The sequence below is a fragment of the Hesperophylax consimilis genome, chromosome 14 (genome assembly GCF_061612785.1).
Source record: "Hesperophylax consimilis isolate HC1 chromosome 14, BYU_Hcon_1.0, whole genome shotgun sequence".
Taxonomy (NCBI): domain Eukaryota; kingdom Metazoa; phylum Arthropoda; class Insecta; order Trichoptera; family Limnephilidae; genus Hesperophylax; species Hesperophylax consimilis.
The window spans coordinates 25,557,284-25,580,128 of NC_142849.1; the positions used below are offsets into that span (position 1 = coordinate 25,557,284).

Sequence of the window (22,845 nt, forward strand, 5' to 3'; positions counted from 1 at the left end):
TCAAAAAATCAATTACCATAAATAATTTCGTACGTTTAAATGACTTGTAACATTTCATAAAGATAATTTTTACTCAAAATTTTAATCGAGTCAACCGTTCAAATTTCTTGATATTCTTCGAAATCATTTGGCAAAATTTTCTGTGTTCTCCCTTATCAGTAGTACGTAATAAACTTTTAAAAGTGTATCTGAAACGCCACGAAACTCTCCATACGTGTTACTTAGATTGTTACGTCCCGTGAATAAGGAAGGCTTTCACGCGCCTGCGCCACAGCCTTCCCAGTACAGTGGTAATTTCATCACGCTATTCCACCAGTGCAATCAGTAGCCTGCGAGCTTTCCTCGCGAGAAGTCACGTGGTACGGAAGCTCCTCACGCGAGTTACGTTGAACTTACAACGTACTTTATAGCACGTTATACAGCATGAACTAACTGAATATTGATATTGCATCTGTTATTGAGGTACAGTGGTTCGGAAATTTGAATAATTCACAAGAATTTTCAGGTGAAGTTAGTTTCAGGTACTAGGAATTTTCTTTCGTCGGCTATTTAATCTATTTAGGTTTTTCGTTGAATCTGTTTAATATTTTATACATACTGTTTATCATTGCAAGGACTTTTGTTTTCACTTCTAGTCACGTAAGTACCTTCTAGTTATTTTTATATTATAAAACTTAATAATATATTCAATTCACAGAACACAGGTGTCTCTGAGATCAAAATATAAAATCAAGAGACGAAGGCTTTTTATTCTTATACTGCATTATTTCAGTAAATTCACATTTAAAAGCATTTTATTTTAATTTCCTTTGTCTGATATTAATTGCTTTGAAACAATAATCAGTATTTTATTAAAACACTTAGGATGGGTTGTTTCGCAGAATTTGAAATATTCACCAAAAATCAACTTTCATTTTCGGGTTCTGTGAAAGTCCTATTCAAGTTCTGTTATTATATCATTATTGGCTAGTTGCTTGATAGAACTGAAAAAACCTTTCACAAAACAACCCGTCTTAGCAAAAATTATAAAATGAACATTACTGATTGTGTTGTATTTTTAAAAAGATCTCCCAATATATATTAGTATTTTTCATAGCTCGAAAGCAAACGTGCTTGCAATCTTATACAGTGATGAATTCATTCCTCATTGAGTGCCAAAGTTTTGGCTATTTTGCAATATGTATATTGGAATACATAAAGTAACGGCATACGCATCTACGCATTTGAATTTGAGTCGGGAGATTACGGGTTCGACTCCCATGATATGTAAATTGCAGAAAAGGTGTTCTACCCAAAGTAATTCTATTTACGAAAATACTTAATAATAAATATGTAAAATATCAGGAAATATTCGTAGTAATCTTATTTTCTTGATAAGCGTTTGAATAAAACTTTTTTTATATATTTATATTTTTATTAGTGGTCTCGGTATGAATAGATGAAGTTGGAAAATCAACTCCTCGCTGTAATGATAAAATAATAATATCTTCATTCTCATTAAGTGGTCTTGTTTTTCTAAGTAAATGTGTGAAAACACGCCATACAAAGCAAGAATTGTCGAAATTCTGGGATTATTTGAAATACATAAATCAATTGCAATGATATTTGAAGAAATTTCATATTTATTGTAATTAATCAGAAATTATTTATTTTAAAGGGGCACATTTTACGTCATATTTATTTCTGACACATCTACAAAGAGTTAAAACAAATATTCACAATTGGTTAGGAAAAATTTATAAGCTACGCCTTTACAAAGATTTGCAAAAAATCTGTTGTTTGAGTTTTCTTTAAAGTATTTCTTCAAAAAATTTTTAACCATTTTCGCGGTATAAGAATTAATCAGCCTTGAGATAAAGGTTTTCTTTAAAGTTAGCCATAATGGTTTTTTCTGAATTTTTACTACACATGTAAACGCAGATGATTTTTTTTCAAATTTCAAGCCTATTTTTATCTAGAAACAAGATAAAATATTAGCCAGTTTTGCTATGAAGATTTGTAAAAAAACTATAACATGTTTTTAACATTTAACACAAGTCGGGAAATCAAATAGGGATAATTATAATCAGCTGTTCTCTGGTCAAAGCTTCTCTCAATATTTTTAATTAAGAAAAAAAAAAACTTATTTAACAATTTTATTAATAATTTTTGTTTTTGCGCAAAGTTCTGTGTTTTAATCTTTGAAAATAATATGAACAACTCACAACGAAATGTTGAATAAGGAACTGAAAAAAAAATAACAGTCGCAACTGGGAGTCGAACCCAGATCTTCAGTCTTACCGGCACCAACACTTACTTTATTGTGCTTCTGTGGTCTCATTAAATACTTCTCTTTTATTGATCTCTTTTTTCAATTTAACCCCTCGGGCTAATTTGTTCGATTTTGGGATTAAACAGCTATTATCCGTTGGGATTAAACAGCTATTATCCGTTGAGGATTTAATTGTTTATTACTGCTAAATTGTATTTTCCTAAAAAAATATTTTCTTTCTATTTTTCTTTCTTACATTTATATGTTATATTTTAATTTTATTTTTATATTTTACATGTACCTACCTGGAATTATGTACACGCAACCTGCCAATTTGACTGTCCTAAAACGGGAAACTTCCTAGTTGGACAGTCAAAGCTTCCTTTTATATTTGTATATCTTGTATGTAATAAATGTAAAAATAAATAAATAAATAAATAAAAGTCAATTTGTTCGCTTTTGGGAAAAACTCACATGGTCTAATAGAAATCGTTACTCTTACTGTCATGGTGAGATAAATGATTTTAAACGATTTCACATAGAGAAAACACCACGTTTTATGTTCAAATCTAGAAGTTTACCACAAAAATTACTGAAATGTGCACTTATACGAAACCAAAGGTTCTGAGCGCGATTTGACGAAAATTTATGAAACTTTGTGGACTTTTTTAAATGTAAAATGACAAGAAAGAGTCGTGACGGTAATGATTATATTTATTTTTTTGTGATCAGTAATTTTAATTCCGTGTTTAAGAATGTGGAGATCCTCAAAGAGTGCAAGGCTGATGTAAGCGTAATGAGTAAGATCAAGAAAGGGACGCTTAGATGGTAAGGGCTTGTAGAGCAAATGAGCAAAGATAGGAGTGTAAGGAGGATATATGACGCAAATGCGAATGGTAGCAGAAGTCGGGGAAGACATGGCACGATCAAGTGAATCCGATACTCGAGTCGGGCCATGTCAAGTGTCAGAATAATAGAAGAGTATTTATGAGACCATGTATGAATGTGAATGAGGCAAGAAGTGTGTGCTAAGGCCTAGTTGTTTGGCGGTCCGTCCTCTCTGCCTACCCCTGCGGGGAAACGGCGTGATGGTTAGTTAGTTAGTTAGTAAATAAAATTTGAATTCGTATTTTATCACCTTTCAAAAACAGTTTTTAGTTTTCAGTTAACTTCAAAAATATTATATTTGTTTGGATTTTATTCCAGAGCAGATCTCCGACTATCTGACAGCGAAATATATTGGTCAATATACCAAAGGTCTGAGGGGTTAAAAATAAAACAAATTATCCTACTTTATTTATTCCATATTTTTACGTATTAGGACGTAGGTAACTATGTTATTTGTTTTTTTTTTTTAAATCGTAAATAAACTGGCTACCGTCTTTGGAGCTATTGCAATTTTTTTTTCAGCTAATCTTTGTTTTCATTTTTTTTTAATTTTCCAAATAATTTGTCAAATTATTATAAATTAAATATAACAATCAAGTTAAAACATCAATGCGATATTTCTAAAAACATATATTTCGTGTTATGTTGGTGATGCGGTAATTTATTTTAACAGTATGTAATATCTACAGTTTCTCTTGTCTAGGATGAACAATGTATGTAGTAGTATGAAGAATGAGTTAATGATGAATGTAAGTAAGTCTAAAGTAATGGTGAAAGAGAAAATATGAAAGTAGAGTGCGGTATAGTTTTATCAATGATGATTGTTTGTAGCAGATGGATGACTCCGTATATTCTAGAGATGAAAACGCAGATAGAGATATGAAAATAAATGGTAAATGCAGAAAACTCCATTAACGGAGGACAGAACGCGGTTGGCGCTAACAAAAAATTATCCAAAGAAGCGAAGTTAGCTTCACTCCACTCCACAATGGAGTGCTGGTACCTACCTTGATGCATGGCGGTGAGGCACGGAACTGGCAGAGGAAGGATGAAGGTAGAAGGAATGCTGTAGAAATGAGATCCCTGAGACGTTTGTGTGTTTGATCGTGTGAGAAATATTTAGACTCGCAAAGAATGCAAAGCTGATGTAAACGTAATGAGTAAAATTAAGAAAGGTACGAAAGAACGAAGAAAGAAGTATAAAGTGAATATATTACACTAGTAAGACACAGCACGATCAAGTGAATTAAATACTTGGGTTGGGTCATATCAAGAGTCAGAATAACAGAAGGATACGTATGAGACGACGTACGAATGTGTATGAAGCAAGGAAAGAGTCCCAAGACAGAATAGTTAATAATTAGTTGGTACATTTAAATTTTGTTGTTTTTTTTACTTAAGAAAATATTTTTGCATTTTTAAAACAGTTGCATTGTGGCTTCTTGCCGCAATTGGGTAAACTTATTTTTAACCTCTTAATATGTTATATTAACCACTAAATAAATCTATTTTAAGTAATTGAGGCGTTAACGAAATCTTTGTATCTCGACTTATTTTTATTCGATATATATTATATAAAATTAAATAATCTAATCACGATTTCCAAAACAGCTTGCTGAACACCAGTTCACAGGTAATGTTGGCTTCATGAGAACGGGTCACTTTGTCGACTTGTTTTTTCCTCATTCATATAATCCGGGCTTCTTCAAGACCCGCATGATTCCTACCACCCTTACTTTAACACGCCTCACAACGCTGCACAGCCGGGTGGTAACATAGTTCCCCTGTCATAAAACTGTACGGACACGGGCGATCTTGTGAGGTATCACATGAAAGTATACATATAAAAATTAAATAAAAGCGTACATGTCATATATTCTCACAAATTTATTTATCAGTCTACAAACCAGAATGCGACTGAAACCGAATCGAGAAGAATCCAAAGTGCACTCAAACGTGAAGTGATGGACCAAACCAAACATTCCGCGGTCCGGCATGAGTGCCTGAGTGGCTGAGAGACTGAAGGGAGAAGACCTCTTACGGCGGAGAGGCTTTACGGTAAGACCAGTGAGACCCATACCCATCACAAGTGCTCGTGAGACCGGACTGACTGTTGAGACCCCTGACTGTGGACGACATGGGGGTCTCACGCTGTGCGTTTTTCTTGTCGGCGATCATCTTCCTGGTTACCGCGGACGGTAAGAAAACATTCAATACTATTCAAGCTTTCTTATATTTTATTTATACATGTACGTAATAAATACAAAATTACAGTATCCTTATCTAATACTTTTTACTTATTTATTTATTCAAACAATAGTTTATTACAACAAAATCATAAGCAGTTCATATCGCTCTCATCTGTGTCTAGGTGTGCAGCTTTACAATTATAGTAAATAATTTTAAAAAAAATACACATGAACTTCATATAATATTATAAATACAAAACTGCAAAATTATTAGAACTTATTTTTTGTTCTACATCTTTTATTACATTTTTTTACTGACACATATTTAATAATATCAGAATACAAAGCATATAATCCGAACTAAAAGACAGTAGAAATAAATGAAGAAATTTGTAGAGACCTAGCTACAAATTACATCTGAATAACATAATGAATGAAAAATTACATATTTCCATCAGTTATATTATGATATCTCAATATTATTCTCATGATGTCCATGATTCATGCAATTTCATGAGTTTTCTAGTTTCATTTTATTCAGTCCTAATGAATGTGAACTTGAATTAAAAAATAGTTATGCATTAACCTTTCTATTTTTTTTATCTATAGTAATAATTTTTTAGTACCGTGCATGTTACATTTAAATGTATACTAGTGTTCGCAATAGCGGTTGAGCAATACGTTTAAAGTTTGCAACAATAACATTTTACTTGTTGTATTGGTGATGGCTTATCAGACACAATCATCAAGTGTACGTAGTACGAAAAACAAAAATTAATCACCAATAAATAAATAAAAATAAAATGAGGTAAATACTAACAGGTGAGAAATAAAAATTAAATGTTAATAAGCGAATAATAGTAAGTAAATAACTAAAAGCGAATTAAGGACGTAATAATAATAAGTAAATAATAATACGTTCATAAATTACGTAGATTATTACAGGTAAATTAATTAGTAAGTAGTATAATAATAACAAGATAATTATTAAGTAAATAATAATTATAAGTAAACTACGCAACTGATTTTGATAGTGTTTTTACTATCATTTAGAGATTTTTTACCGAAGGTTTATATAAATTTGATACGTGCATAATATATTTATATAAAGAAAAGTCGATATTTATGCTAGAATTCACAACCTCAAAACTTTACTCCAAATCAACCCCGGGCAACGCTGGGTACACATCAACTATTTAAGTATATAATGATAATAAATAAATGAATAGAAAATAAATATGGATAATATCGAATATGTTTTTCCACAATGATTTATGAAGTAAGCGACAAGTAACAATCTCTAAATTTCTTCTAAACTACGCAACGGATTTTGATATTATTTTCAAAATAGTTTAGAAAATTTAATCCGGATGGTTCACAATATAATAAATGTATACTATATTTATAGAAAGTCGATGTTTTATAATCAACGCGTAAAAATATGGTTTCGGGTACTACATTGTGAATGCTGGCGTAACCTTAAAATAATGTAGTACGGAATTGTAGGTATGTCTTAAAAAGGCCTACAAAAAAATTGGGATGGTATAAGTGTTTGGGGATCAATGGTGAAGGCACGAAATGAAAGAAAGTTGTGAAGGTCAAATGTGTTTATTGGTGAGTCAGTTGCCGTGACGAGGATATGATGTAGGACAAAAGTTGAAATACTCCGGACGCTGCGATGATGTGGTGGTCGAGCGCGGGTCAGTGAGTCGACGCCAGGCGCTGGTGACCGGGACTCGATGAAGGTCAGGCACTGGCGAAGAACGTAGGTCTTCAGGCACTCCAGTGCTGACGAGACGGCCGAAGGTGCGACGGACCTTGTAGGCGGTTGAACGGGAACGGCGTGACCAGTAAGGATGCTGCGTGTCCTCGTGGTGGTCATGGTTGCGTGGAAGAAGCGCTGGTCAGAGACACTGGAACCAGGGCGCTTGTAATCCGAGCAGCGCTTGCCAGGAACGGCGATCTGGACAAGGCGCTAAGATGATGTCCCGATAGAGTCCATGGTGGTACGGGCGAAGCCGGGTATATGTTGTCCTTCGCGGGGGGCGCGGGGCGCACCGTCACTCGTGAGATTGGTACATCGTTGGCGGCAGGTTGATGAATGACTGACTGACTCGCTGCGTCGGGCATATTTATACTACACGGCCGACGGTAGCAGTAGGTAGATGGATGGCAACTAAATCCTAGGCACTCGCACAGACTGTATGTTTCAGGAACCTTCGATAGCGTGGCAATTATGCATAGGCGGCAGACTCGTTCCTTCTGGCGAGTTCTCGTACTGTGTAAGACGGCCCGTGACGTATTGTCACCTGGTAGACAAGTAGGTCTTGTAGTACGTAGGTTACTTTGTTTACGTTGCGATTTGAATTGCAGGTACATAATTCGGGAGTAGGTACTAAGTAGGTCGAGCGGTTTATTATTAATTATTCAATGGATTATTCTCGACGCCACAAGTGTATCTCCTAAAGATAACCCCCAGCAACGCCGGGTACACGTCAGCTAGTAATAAATAAGTAAAGAAAATAATAATTAAATTGTAAATAACTTAAGTACCGTTTATATGGGGAAGTGTTTAGTAACTTTTTGAAATCCTTGTAGGTTTCGAAGAATACGATGAATTTTATGTCCACCGTATTCTGTTAGCGGATCACTTTTCCCACCAAAGAATTTCGGTACATTTGTGCGACTCAGCAGATTCTGGCACAAATGGATTGAATTGTTCCAGATTTTAACTATTAGATATTTGGCCGTTATATAAATATTATGATATTTATGTGACAAGAGATGTACCGGACTGACTAACCAATGATTCCTGAATTTTTTGAGTAAAAATGCTCTGACATATCGGGCCCTGATGACTTTTATTTTTAGTAAAAAAAATCGATTTTTGTGCGTTTCTATACTGAAAAAACAAAAAATCACCTGAGACCAAGATGTAGTCTAATTTTTCAACTATAAATAACCTCAGAAATCACTTGTTAAAGTAATGTATGTTTCTTAACATCCTGTATTTATAAATATGGCATTCCACCTGTGATTTCTGTTATTGTATTTATATGAATGTATGTCACTGTGTGCGTATTTACAATTAACATGAAAGGTCGTTATCGAATGTAATTTTTTTTTTTTTGGAAAAACACGAATAATGCAAATACTATATACCATCGTGCACATCCAGCTACGTGCATAAACTAATATAATGAATTCACGTTTTTAATCGAAATTCCATTGGAATCAAGATAACAGTAATTATTGAGAAAAAATCAACACGAAAAAAACAAACTATTTTTACTTTGATGTCTTTGAACCTTAAAAAAATATATATTCATTTTTTGTTTGACTGATGACTGAACCTTCCTACCCAGGAGCTGGAGTCCATAACACTACCAACTAAGCCAACTCCCGATTGGATTAGACCGACATTTATTGTGTTTGTTAAATGCTGTAATACGATCGAATTTCAGAAATGCATACGTGTGCGTGATTGCTGCCATAGAATGCATTGTCTTCAACAACGTGTCGTATCTACTGAGTTTCTTAAGAATAGAAATTAAAATGTTGGAATTTAATAATAACATTTTACTACGTTTAAAGGACGGTGAATTAATAATGTTCTACATGTTGTGTTTATTTATTATTTATATCGGGAGTGTCTTCAAGTTGAATAGTTATAATTTTTAACAAATAATCTTTATACATGTTAAAAATGTTTCATTATTCGATACGAGCCTTGTAATAAAGGGTTTACTTTGTTTTTGGCTGGTTCATGTCACTCATAATCAGGGACTCAGTAATTACATTTGGAATCTTCAAAACTTTCCAGGATCACGTAATCCTTGAAAAAACTAGGAAACTTTTTTTCAAGTAATATTTTCTAAGGCCAATTCGTCATAATATTTTGTATTGTGGAGAAAAAACAGTTTAAGAGTAAACGTAACGTGCGTTATAATGTACGTGTACATAGATGGAGTTGATTTTTTCAGTTTCAGTTTCAGTGCCGGCAACCCGGGCGTTTATTTAAGGTTGGTTCTGTACTAATTTAATTATTGTAATTATTATTGTTTTTAAATTATAGTAGTTTATTTAAAATTTGTTCTGTACTAATATGATTATTGTAATTTAATTATTGTATTTAAATACACTTCTTACAAGTTATGTTTCAAAAAATATAAAGACGAATTATTTGTTTGCGCCTGTATATACGCAATGTGAATATGATAAATAGTTTTTTTCCGAATAAAAACTCAATTCTTTCAAGAGAAGCATACAAATACAATATTAGATTGAATCACTGATACAATATTGTATTTGTGTGTCTTTTTTGAAAGAATTGAGATTTTTATGAAAAAAATTAACAAAAATGTTTATTCATATTCATTTTGCGTTAGTACGGGCGCGAACAAATAATCCGTCCGAATATTCTTAAGCATGACTTGCAAAAAGTGTATTCTAATCAAATTATTAAATTAATGCTGTCTACGAAAGTGTAGATTATTATATACGATGCGTTTACCCTTAATGCTAAATCACTATTTTGATTAATCTTTATAACGAATTGGTGTACATTATGAATACCAAAAAAATAGATAAATTGAAGGTTTTCCTATCGTTTCGCTTGAGTAGAATATAAATAAAAATAAAATATAAATGTAAACTACTATTTTTTTCAATAGAAATGTATGAATGCGTAAAGGAAACGACTTTTAAAAAATACAGCTTTATAGCTAAGATTATCTGTGACAGTTTCACTTGATTAACTTTTTTGCTTTCTTATAAAATTATTTACAAAATAAATAAAAACCAGTTTTGTGCTTGAAATCGAACTTTTCTAGTCTCCGTTTGTCAAGCGATTCTAATGCCTATTACCTACAATATAAGGTTTACCATGAAAATACACATTTTTGGCTTGTAGCTTTCTCTTAAGTATTTTTGATACCTAAGAAATGATACTTACATGTTGTAAAAAATTAGAAAATTAAAACTTAACATGATTGCAATCAAAACTTATCTTACTAATTTCTCAAAAATATTTACCAGGTAGGTACTATAAAACCATCGATATGTTGACCAGAAAACTCTTTCACGGTAAGTAAACAGTTGACATCAACTTATTCCTGTTAATTAGTTCAACTTATTAGAACTTATATATCATTCTATGGTCGAATCAATACTTAGATATGGAATTCGAACTTGGGGACACTCGAGTAATATTAATATTAAATACATTCAAAATTTACAAACCGCTATAATTAAAAAAATTGTTAAACCTAGCATTTACAAACAAAGAAACAACTTAAAATTACTGTATGGCTCTGAGGACCTACTTCCAATTAAAGGGCTTCTCTGGTTTATTATAATTATGGATAATGCGGGAGAAAATGCGTACAAAAATTCATTGCTGCATAGTCACAAAACAAGATTTACTGAAAAAAAAGGCCTAAAAATTCCACTAATATCAAAGAAGTATGGTAGCAGAACACTTGACTATTTGATACCTGTGATTTAACAAATTTAACGAAAACTTAAACTTAAAAAATAATGAGGAACCCTGACGAAAAATTGTTTAATAAATGAACAAAACGTTTATCTATCCTAAACATTATATTTGGTATTAATATTTAAACTTAAGTTAATGTGTATTATGTTACAACATTAAATGGTAGAACCTACAGACAAGCTGATTGTCACAGCTTTGTGGGACTACCCGTATCTTATATTGTATGAAATGTAATTATATTCAATTTAATAAATAAATAAAAAAATAAAAAGCTGTCATATTCTCTGCGTTCAATCAGCCATCGTTATAACGTGAAGTCACTAGTCACATTGTCAACTATCACACTCAACAGATAGGAATACCTATTCATATGGATAAACTGAAGGATATTAACTATCTGAGCCATAAAAATTGTCATCATTGATACCATGTATTGACTAAATCAATGATACCATGTAATAGATGTTTTCAGCACATCACAGATGAAGGATATCCATTCAGAATGATTTGTCATTTACTTTGAAATTTTAATTACTTATATTTAGTAGATAGGTGTGCCCAGTAATATGTATTTCACCTTCTCCATATCTTCTACTTTACTGTCCGCCTCATAATCTTTCGCAATTGGGGGAACAGTAGCCAGCGAACCCCGAGACAATCCTTCTATTGTGTAACATATTCAATTCTATGTGATAGATTCACCAGTTTCCCGCTTGTAATGCGACTTTCCAGACACCGTGTATCTCCCGATTATTTTCTCAGTAGATACACTCCCACTGCCGTCCTCCAATTTTCTTGAATCTAGATATTTTTAAATATATTAAATTCACAAAAGAAATTACGTTAACTTCAGACACTACTGCCATCTGTGAAACAGTTTCTAAAATAGTATCCAAGAATCTCACCTATTAAATTTAATTTATTGTAAATAGCATTATTTGCCGCGGTGACCGGATAAATCATCACAATGATAATTCATCACATCTTTAAAAAGTTATATAAAGACATGGAAAGTGATGAAACAAAAACTTTATTAACTGGGTTAAGCAGGTTAGGTTAGGTTTAAATTTTTTTTTCATCGTTTCTAATGACTTTATATTACTTTTTAAAAATGTGTTGAATTGTCACTGTGTTGAGTTATCGTGGAACCATTTGGCACTTTTTACGAGTTTATGAACCTCTTTGCATAATCGTGCATGTTTAGCGTTACTAGGTTAGTTCTGTGAACATGCTATTATCAAAAACTTTTCAAATTAGAAATGTCACATTGGAAGTTACCTCTTGAACGTCGAACTTTTACAAATAAAAGCAAATATTATTATGTTGTACCGCATTGTGAATTTTAATTCTGTTTATTTATTTTCATATCATTCTAGAACATAATATTCCCTCAATATTTTTTTTATTTTTAAGAAAGACAAACATTCCTGGGTTACGAATAACCTGGCAATATTTGAAAATCTCCTACTACTACCACAGAAAGCGTAAAATGTTTCTTGTGTTGTGATGGGGGACTTAGCCAGCCGAGGAATTGAACACACTACGCCTGGGTGGGACCCAAGTGCGATGTCAACTCGGCCACCGACCGGTCAAATTAAATAAAAATATTAAAATCAAATATCAATTGGATATATATTGTGAGGTTGAAACAGGTGGGGGAGAGTTATGATAGATGAAGAGGAAGTTAAATTGAATATTCAAATCTAGTCAGTTTAAACGGTAAGGTGGGTAAGGAAGCATACGAAGCGAACGTCATAATTTAATTCAATTTGTATTTATTTATTAATTTAAACGCCCTGATGGGCTTTTACATGTTACATATTTTACATAATTTACTGCATGTACGGGACGTGTTAGCCTGCACAAGAGAAAACTGTAAAATATAAGCACCGGCACACATTTACCTTTGTCCTGTGTAATGATTCAAATAAAGCACTTGAAGTATTTCATTTGAACCATTACAGAGTTATTTAAAATATCATAAAAATGCAGGGAATATCGACTATTGTAATATGTTTGCCTCAATGAATGCGTCTTGAGAAAGACGATATATTCGAAATTTGTAATTTGCTTTTGAAAAGAACGCCTTTATAAAGGCGGTTGTTTTTATTGCGGATAAAACTCCTTGTATTCGTCCAAGGTCAGTCAGTAACGGCTTTGTGACATCGGGGCCAGTGAGCAGGACCGCACGCTGGAGGGAAGGCTCTCCGGGACTGGCTGGCAGGCGGGCTGGCAGGCGGGCTGGCAGGCGGGCTGGCTCAGTCGGCAACGTTCAGTCCCCTCGATCCAGGGAATATCGACTCTTGTATGTTTGCATAAATGAATGCGTCTTGAGAAAGACGATATATTCGACATTTGTAATTTGCATATTGAAAAGAACGCTTTTATAAAAGCGGTTGGTTTTTATTGCGGGTGCAACTTCTTGTATCCCTCCAGGCTCAATCGGTAACGGCTCTGCGGGGCGCTGGCTGGTTCAGTAGGCAATGGCAGATCCCCTCTCCGAGGCTGGCTGTTGGGAAGGCTCAGTGAAGCCCGAGGCAGAGGCGCCGCGACGTCGGGGCGTCGTTGGCTTGTCGGTGAGCAGCGAGCTCAGCAGCAGGCAGTTGCAGTAGACAGCGGAAGTGGAGCGGGGGGGGGGGAACCGGGTTGAAATCAAACACAGCGTGTTGGTCTCAGGTAGCGAAGCGGGTCAGGCAGAGCGGACAGCGGTAGATGTTGCTCGGTCCAGGGCTTATGGCGGAATGGTGAAGGGACCGGTTTTTGCGGCGCCTTTATAAGATTCTATAGGACCGCGCCTCCGACCCTTGATTGTATTATGAAATTCCCGTAACGAGCTTGCTTTTTTCTTGCTATGAAGCTCACCACGTTTGTAGGATTAAATCTGTTTATCTCAGAAATATAGGAATATTTTATAATATTAGCCCTTATCTGCCTCTGTCGCCCTGCCAAAACCACATCGTCGCAATATTGTTTATTTAGTTATAATAAGACATATTCTACAAGATAAGTGGTCAAATCTCTGTAACATTTTCAGAGTTTCGCTGATTACATAATTATCTTACGTGTAACATATTTTATTTCTATTCGAGCTTATTTAATTAACATATAAGTATCTTTGTATATAATTATTTAGTTAACATTGTTTCCTATTATTACAGAAAGGGCTTGCAAATTTGTATTTTTGAAGTGAAACTTCTTTACGCGCGTCATGCAATTTCGAGGACCGGAGTAAAACCGACTCATGACCGAAACGAAAATGCGGGTACCCCCACCACCGATTAAAGTTCATTTGATCTAGTCAAAGTTTTGAAGTAACATATAAATGCTTCTTAGCTCATCCCGACAACTGGCGTTGGTGGTGTAATGGTCAGCATAGTTGCCTTCCAAGCAGTTGATCCGAGTTCGATTCTCGGCCATCGCACATTATTTTTTTGTTTTTAACGCCTTTTTCATTCAATATCTTATTTTTTAGTAGGTCAGAACATTTTTTAAAAGAAAATAATATTGCAAAATAATAAAAACACTTATCTCACTGTGATAAAACATTACTCCGCTAGAGCGCGCTTTGCGTTATTGTGTTGGATTAAAATTATTATCTAATCCGTATATTATGATAATTGTATTACATTTATTTAATTAATTTATTTATTTTGATAATATGTAATAATTTACAGAAAAAAAAAATTAAAACTATCTCCCTCTGATAAAATATCCGTTCGCTAGAGCGCACTACGCGATCTTGTGTGGGATTCTATTTCTGTACATTGTACATTATTTTTAAAAATATATTATATTTTGGGTGTGATGTAGGTAACATTATAAAACATAACAAGCTCTCATATTTTCAGAACCTACATAATATAATCAATTTATGCGGCTTTGCTTACAGTTGGTGCTCAGCGTGGTTGGCTTTCAATCAGTTAAGCGAGGTTCGATTCTCGGCTGTGGCATTTTTGAAGTGAAACCTTGTTGAGGTGGGGGAGCCGCTCACGAACGTTCTCTCTCTTCTCTTCTTTCCTCTCTCTCAGACACCAGCGAACTGCGCCACGCCAAGCATCAGCTGAAACTAGAAGTTTCACTTCTGTCTTGCGTAGGCTTGACACACCCACTTTTTTACAAATCTCTTGGATACACGTGGGCCGCTCAAGCAGGTTTTGTGCTTAGCCAATCAGCGGCTGCCTAGCCAGAGTAAGATGGTTGCTTGAGTTGAAGCGAGACAACTGCCTTTTATGTCCGAGCGATAAAATTTACCGTTAAACGGCAGGGCAGGTTTTTAAACATGAGTTACCTATATGTAAGGCAGGTTTATCAACATTAGTTTTATGGAAGGTTTTACATAGTTTTCGACAGTGGTAAATATGATGGCATTTTGTTGTGTTTTTTATAATTGATGTACATTTTATATTGATGATGCTGATGACGTTCGATACACTGCATAATACAGTATTTTTAAAACATCAACACAAAAATAAAAAGTTTTTTTTTTAAGTTCACAACATATCTACAACAAAACAACAAATATACACAATCGCTCTTTAAATATGCTACATAAAAATGTCAATCAGGTATCTCTTGAACACAGGCAAACTTATATTAAATATGTCGATATTTGAGGTGAATTTGTTTTCAAGTGTGTGAAAGCGAGAAATAGGTGCATGTATGTGATAGTTGGTACTAAAGTTATTGTAGCAGAATTATACATTTTGCCTAGTTGCTCGAGGAGGTACTCTGAAATCTATGAATTGCAGGAGTTCACAACAGTCTAATTTGGAGTTAATAATCTCAAATAAAAAAGTTAGGACATTTATTTTTCTTCTGTTTTCTAGTGAATGTATTTTAAGTGTATTTAGTAAGAATGTATAGTTTATGTGTAATTTGAAGTTAATAAATCGTAAAAAATTGTGCTGCACACGTTCAATATTTTTTATATGAATCTGGTAGTATGGGGACCACACTATTGAATTGTATTCTAACAAGCTGCGTTCTAGCGACAGATACACGATTTTTGTAACCTCCAACGAGTCGAAGTCTTTGATGGTTCTGATTATAAATCCCAGTGTCTTCATACCTTTGTTAGTTATTTGTTGTATGTTATTTACAAAATTTAATTGAGTATCAAACATGACTCCAAGGTCCCGAATTTCGTTCACGTTTTATAAGATTTTGCTTGCTATTATGTATGTGAATAATAGTGGAGTCTCTGTTCGACAAAATGTTAATGTCTTGCATTTATCAATATTGAGGAATAAGTTGTAACAATATGAACAGTATCCGAGTAATAATAATATTAGTATTTGGCTAATTTATACAGCACCGTTTTCGTGAAAAATACCTCAAGGGCGCTGTACAAATATATTTCTTAAATAATTTATTCTAGAACTTAAAACTAGTGACTTACATCTAAGATTTATATACCTAGTTTCTTGCGACTAAGGCCTATAACTTATATCTTAATGACGTTTATATTTACATATGTAGAAATTTACAACTAACGTTAACAATCTAATTTTACTGGCGACAGAAGTATAACCGTATCTCGCAAAAAGAGAGCCTAGAAGCTTACCGCTCAAGTTGACTCGCCTGCCAATGAGCCACTCGGGTTGTCCAGGTCGAGACTTTGATATCCATCTCGGGTATTTAGGCAGCAGTCCGTTATATTTCGGAAAAAATGTTAAGCATTTGTGTTTGATGAATAATTCATTAATTTTGATGAAGGCAAAGCTTCGACTATTTTTTCCCTTCAGTTTTAGGAATATCTGATGGGGATCGTCCCTAGTAAACTCCTATCAAGAAACGCACAACGTTTCCATTCTTAAGGCCCCGTAGTAAGCGTTAAAAGACGGTTTGAAAGGGATATATGTAAATACGAATGTTAGAGGGAGCGCACTTATACTAAAAAACGACAATAATTAAGCGAAAATGGTGAAAATGTTTAATAAAACACGACTCGTTTCATATAGAGCAAAAATCTCTCGACAAATGCTTTAGTTGCATTTAAAGATACACTGTGAATATTTTCCATGCCTATAACATTTAAAATAACAGAACAAAAAGTGTTTTAAATAATTTTTCGGAGCTTTCTTTGCGATTTTTTTCTTTCCGGGGAATTTCATATAATTAACGTTTCGGCATGCAAATTTATGTATATTATCATAAAAATTAACATTTTTTTGGAACTTAAAAACTTAAAGAGTTAACGAGAAACTTGTTATAAATCCGTTGAAATTGGATATGAGGGGGCTTAAGAATACACATAACAAACATTATAATCTATGCGTGATGTCATGAATTTAATGTTTTCATTAAAATCCACTATTTGCAAGATTGCTTTAAAATATTTAGACGAATTATTTGTTTGCGCCCGTAATATGAATATGAATAAATCGTTTCGTACTTATAAAAATCAAATTCTTTCAATAAAGGTATGCAAATAAATTATTGGATTGAATCATCGATATAATATTGTATTCGTGTACCCCTCTTGATTATACGGATAAAACTATTTATTCTAATTCATATTACGTATGTACGGGCGCAAACAAATAATTCGACTTAATATTCCACAACTTGCAAAAAGTGTATTTTCATTAAATATTAAAATTATCGCCATCTATGAACGCTTAAATTATAACGTACGTTTCATTTACCCTTAATACTAGTCGAACGCTAGAGTGTCTTTTACTCTGGAACGAGATACAAAAAATCGATGATAATACATTTTTTTTAAGAACGACCTATAAAATCTCATAAATTAATCATTTTTTGCCTAGATTTCAATTTGCGACCTCTGAACTAATGAACTTACCGTCATGCAATGAAGATTTTAAAAAAAATCAATAAAATGATTGTGTAATATTATTAAAAGTGTATTATGTAGACTCATTAATAATATCAGAAAAAATCCACAACCCCGTCGTTACTCATAGTGTTTAACTTGATTTATAGGTGTTTATTATTTCTACATGTTTACGAAGCATTCGGCCATTTTCTCCGCGTTTTGTCAAATTACAATTATTATTAATAAACTAAATTACCTGTTACAATAATAGTGCCATTATAATCACCGTGAGTGGGTCAAGATCGTGAGTCAATTTGATGAAGATAAGTTAACATTCAGCGTAAAGAAATCTCAATATCGGATACAAGCTACAAAACTATTACTACGAGACCATTCAGCATTCATCGCGTTTCCCGCATCTTTACAGCACTCGGTTTATGTTGATTATTTACCGACCCGTGGGATGACGAAATCTATATGAAATAAATCCTGACTTCTAGTATTACGCTGTGGAATCCGGAAGCTTTTCAATTTTAGCAATACCGGGCCAACTAAATCATTTAGAATTTTATATAGAAATACCAAATCAGTAAAAATTATTCTGTTTTTTTAATAAGTAATTATTATTTTTTAGTTAGATTTTATTACTTTATATCCATGTATTTACTTCATTATGGTTTAATTGCTCAGCTAGTGCAATTGGGTAATAGCTTTTTCAGGGAACTGTTATAAAAGTTATATCGCCACTGCACTGTACATTACTGCCAGTTTATATGACACCACAATAAACTCATCTTCGCTTTACTGCTGGTGATAATGATGACAATAAAACTTTTAAACTTGTATGTCCACTGTGTCCAGTCTTACGATTTACACGATGTTTTTTTTCATAACGATCCCCATATCGAAACTTTAGCGGGACCCGTATGAAAAATCACTGTTTTACACAGTCATTGTTTTCACATATACGATTTCATGCAGATAGTTGTAATTAGAAAATAAATAACATTTTGGAACTATAGGTACCTAGGTGCTAAATCTTCAAAAATGGCATCTTCTTGAACATAACCATAGATCTCATGAAAACATCTGTTTTTGGTTTTGCTGTTGTCGTCAATAAATCATTCGATCCAAAGAAAGAAATACATATCTTTTAATCGATATTTTAAATTTATTTATGTGTGTAACCTTCTTAAACATAGCGTCGAATACCGAAACAGCTATTAATATAAAAGAATTACACAAAGTTAAAATACTCGTACATAAAATTTTATTTATTTTCCCACATATTTTAAAATCGACTCCAACAATTAAAAACTAAAATAATTTATTTCTTCTTTTGATTTGACATTTAGAGAAAAAAAATGCTGCTCAGTTTTGCTTTCTTTCAGGATAATTTGTATTTACAAAACACATTTAAAATGTGAAAAATAAATGTCGGAAGTTTATCAGAAGATAAACAGAAATCATTTCGTAAAGGTGAATTTATGATTGATTTCTGATCCTATTAAGTTTAATATTTTCTTTGAATTTTGATAAGAATGATTGTTGTTTTCAATAATAATTGTCGAAAATTGGCGATATAATTCCATTATTAATTAATTTAACATGATTGATAATCAAAGAGAATTTTATAATAAGCTTCACAAGTTCAAAATATTTTCATTTACATTATAAGTACCAGGTTTCCTTGTAGGATTTATCAAGGATTTGTTCCTTTGAATGCATAGTTTCCTCATATTTCATTGAAAAACGCTAAATTAATTAATGAATTTAATTTCAAATATTTTGCTTAAGCCTTTTACACGTTGAACTTTTTGAAAATATGAATCCAACACAGACTTTTTTCATTAATTGAAATGGATACATTTTTTACTTAAAAAAAACTGCCTTGATCATAGTGCTCTAGACAGAAAAATCTTTGAAAATTAATAATATTAGAGCTCACCTTTTGCTTGCCAAAATATTATATGATATTTTAAAATTTTGTTTTAGATGTCGGTTACATAGAAATTCACTTCTTCAACCTTCAAAGCGGATTAAAAAAATAATAAAAAATTACGTGGGCTCCTAGTTTAAAATAAAATGATACAAAAAAGGCATCGGATTTATCTTCGAAGCTGAAAGCTATAAAAATGTGAAACCCTACTCCTACATTACTGGAAAACTTGAATTGTAAAAAATATTGTACCTAATAATAATAATAATAAAATAATGCTCAGGATATGTGAAAAATAACTTTGCTATATCGTTTCATGTTCCTGTTCCATTTGTGAAAAATGCATGAAAAAAAAAACAAACTGTTATTTTTCCGGGGATCTGGAAAATTTATCGCAAAAAATTCACCGCGAAAAATTCACCGCGAAAATTTCACCGTGAAAAATTCACCGCGAAAAGTTCACCCCGAAAATTTCACCGCGAAAAGTTCACCGCGAAAAGTTCACTACGAAAAATTCACTGCGAAATTTTCTCCGCGACACAGTCACCTCTGACACTTCATCACGAGAAAATTATTTACCATTACTTGCAAATGTTAGGTTAGTGTAAGCAGCCTTTAGCACAATTCAGACATTTTATTTTATCGATTGGGTGCAGTGAACTATTGGCGGTGATTTTTCCCGCGGTGAATGTCATCGGCGAATGTTCACGCCACGGTGAGTGGAAAATTCACGTGAAAAATATTTATTAAATTCATCGTTATATGAAATATCATGACATCAGCGGAAGAGAAGTAACATCTTTGACTCTAAACGATCACTCCGCGATTCAAATCCTTGGGGAGGCAAAAGTACTCGTATTATATTTGTACCTATAGCTCTTCAATAGAGGAGGATTTTGATTCCATTTCAGTGCTACCTAAAAAAGAAATTAATTTAACAACCGACTGATTCATGGCATTAGACGTGTTTGGTGTCCGATGTGAAAAGCCAGTTAACCTTACCTTCCTCTCGCCATCTCTTTTTATTCACCTTTCGCACATATCTCACAATAACTAAGCTAAGCATAATACTATTCTTTCAGTATATCAAATTGAAAATTAATATTTCCATCGAATTTATAAATTACAATAACTTACTTACCGAAACCAGACTTCTCAAATTATCTGAAATTTTAACTGATATATTATTTTTATTGAAAATGATTACATCTCTAATTGATAGCCTTGAATTACTGGCATTTATTTATATGAATGTACCTGCCAGACTAACTCGAATCAAATACACTTCTAAATGCAACAATAACCTCAATACTAATAACTAATCTATTTATTAAACAATTCCAATAATTCATCACCTTTCAAACAAACGCTGTTTACTTATTGATATGTTTGTGTTCATAATTTTGTGGGTTTCAAAAGGCAACTTATTTCAGACCTAATTGCTCGTTAACTTTAATCATCTCTCCTCTTTTTTAATATTGTCTCTATACCTTCCTACGAGTGCATTGCATACTCCTTTTTAGTTTTATTTTGTTTTTAATACACATTAATGACTGTGTATATGTACGAACATACTTAATTTAAATATAGTTATTTTTGCTGTTGTTTTAAAAATAAAAACCTTCTGTTATCACTGTATTTTGCAGTAAATAATGTAATATATATGTATTATGTAAAAGCCCATCAGGGCGTTTAAATTAATAAATAAAAAAATATACACAATTGCGTGTGCCATATCATGCTACTGATTCCGGAACACATTTGCAGGTAACGTTACTCGGGGTTATGGAGTAAAGTTTTGGGGTTGTAAATTCAGTTGCTCGTAAACTGGATTAATTTTTAAAGTTGATATAATATTGTTGTGAAGAATTTAAAAGCATGTTTATTCCTATTTAATTCAAATAATTGTGCCATGACTTCTTCCGCCATTCACTTTCACGACATACACTCTCCGTACACCATTTTCTTCGTTCATCACGTACACTTCATATTACGACACACATATGTATATGTTTCATTTGATCGTGCCATGACTTCTTCTGCCATTTACTTCCATGACATACACTCTCCTTACACCCTTTTTTTCATTCATCACGTACATTTCATTTTACGACACACATATGTATATGCTTCATTTGATCATGCCATGACTTCTTCTGCCATTCATTTCCATGACGTACACTCTCCTTACACCCTTTTCTTCGTTCATCATGTGCATTTCATTTTACGACACACATGTATATGCTTCATTTGATCATGCCATGACTTCTTCTGCCATTCATTTCCATGACGTACACTCTCCTTACACCCTTTTCTTCGTTCATCATGTGCATTTCATTTTACGACACACATGTATATGCTTCATTTGATCATGCCATGACTTCTTCTGCCATTCATTTCCATGACGTACACTCTCCTTACACCCTTTTCTTCGTTCATCATGTGCATTTCATTTTACGACACACATGTATATGCTTCATTTGATCATGCCATGACTTCTTCTGCCATTTACTTCCACGGCATACACTCTCCTTACACTCTTTTCTTTGTTCATCACGTACATTTCATTTTATACACATATGTATATGCTTCATTTGATCGTGCCATGACTTTTTCTGCCATTAATTTCCACAACATTCATTCTCCTTGCACCCTTTTTTCCGTTCATCACGTTCACTTCATTTTACGACACACATATGTATATGCTTCAATTGATCGTGCCATGACTTCTTCTGCCATTCACTTCCATGACGTACACTCTCCTTACACCCTTTTCTTCGTTCATCACTTATACTACATTTTATCACACATATGTATAAGATTAATTTGATCGTGCCAAATCTTTCTTAGGCGTCCTGGACTTTTTCTACCATTCGCTACCGTATAACATATTGCTACCACTAAGAAACTACATTATGTCGACTTGAATTCGTCAAGTTATTTCATTCTAGTGCAAAGATAATGCTGAGACTTTTCCGAGCGTCTCCGACTTTCTCTATCGTAAATACTGGCACCAATAAGAACAAATTTTGAAATTGAATGAGTCTAGTTGTAATATGGTTGATCCTGAAAGTCTCGAACATTTATGTTCTTTCTTAGAAAACAAAATTGACCTGGAATTTAAATACTGAGCAATAGCCGCAACTAAACAAACAAGGCAGTTCGAACCAGCAAACGTCGTAACAAAATTATAGAGTTTATCTTACGTAATTCAAAATCAACTTCAATTAAACAGACTACGAACTCAAAGTCTAAACTTTGGCGTGGTTTTGAGTTATGACTGTAGGTAATTTGACGTCTTGA

At 33.2% G+C, this 22,845-nt stretch overlaps 1 protein-coding gene across 4 annotated transcripts in view; it reads left to right on the top strand.

Moving 5' to 3' along the window:
* Positions 1-339: 339 nt before the first annotated feature.
* LOC149418106 (lachesin-like) overlaps positions 340-22,845 on the top strand; it is a 60,931-nt gene continuing 38,425 nt past the window's right edge. For 3 of the 4 annotated variants that reach the window (XM_089639330.1, XM_089639333.1, XM_089639332.1), the window contains exons 1-2: positions 340-505; positions 5,038-5,337. In XM_089639330.1, the coding sequence (XP_089495456.1) occupies positions 5,277-5,337 (61 nt within the window). In that variant the 5' untranslated portion in view covers positions 340-505; positions 5,038-5,276. Of the gene's footprint in view, positions 522-5,037; positions 5,338-22,845 lie in introns of all 4 variants that reach the window. The other variant, XM_089639331.1, reaches the window with a different exon arrangement.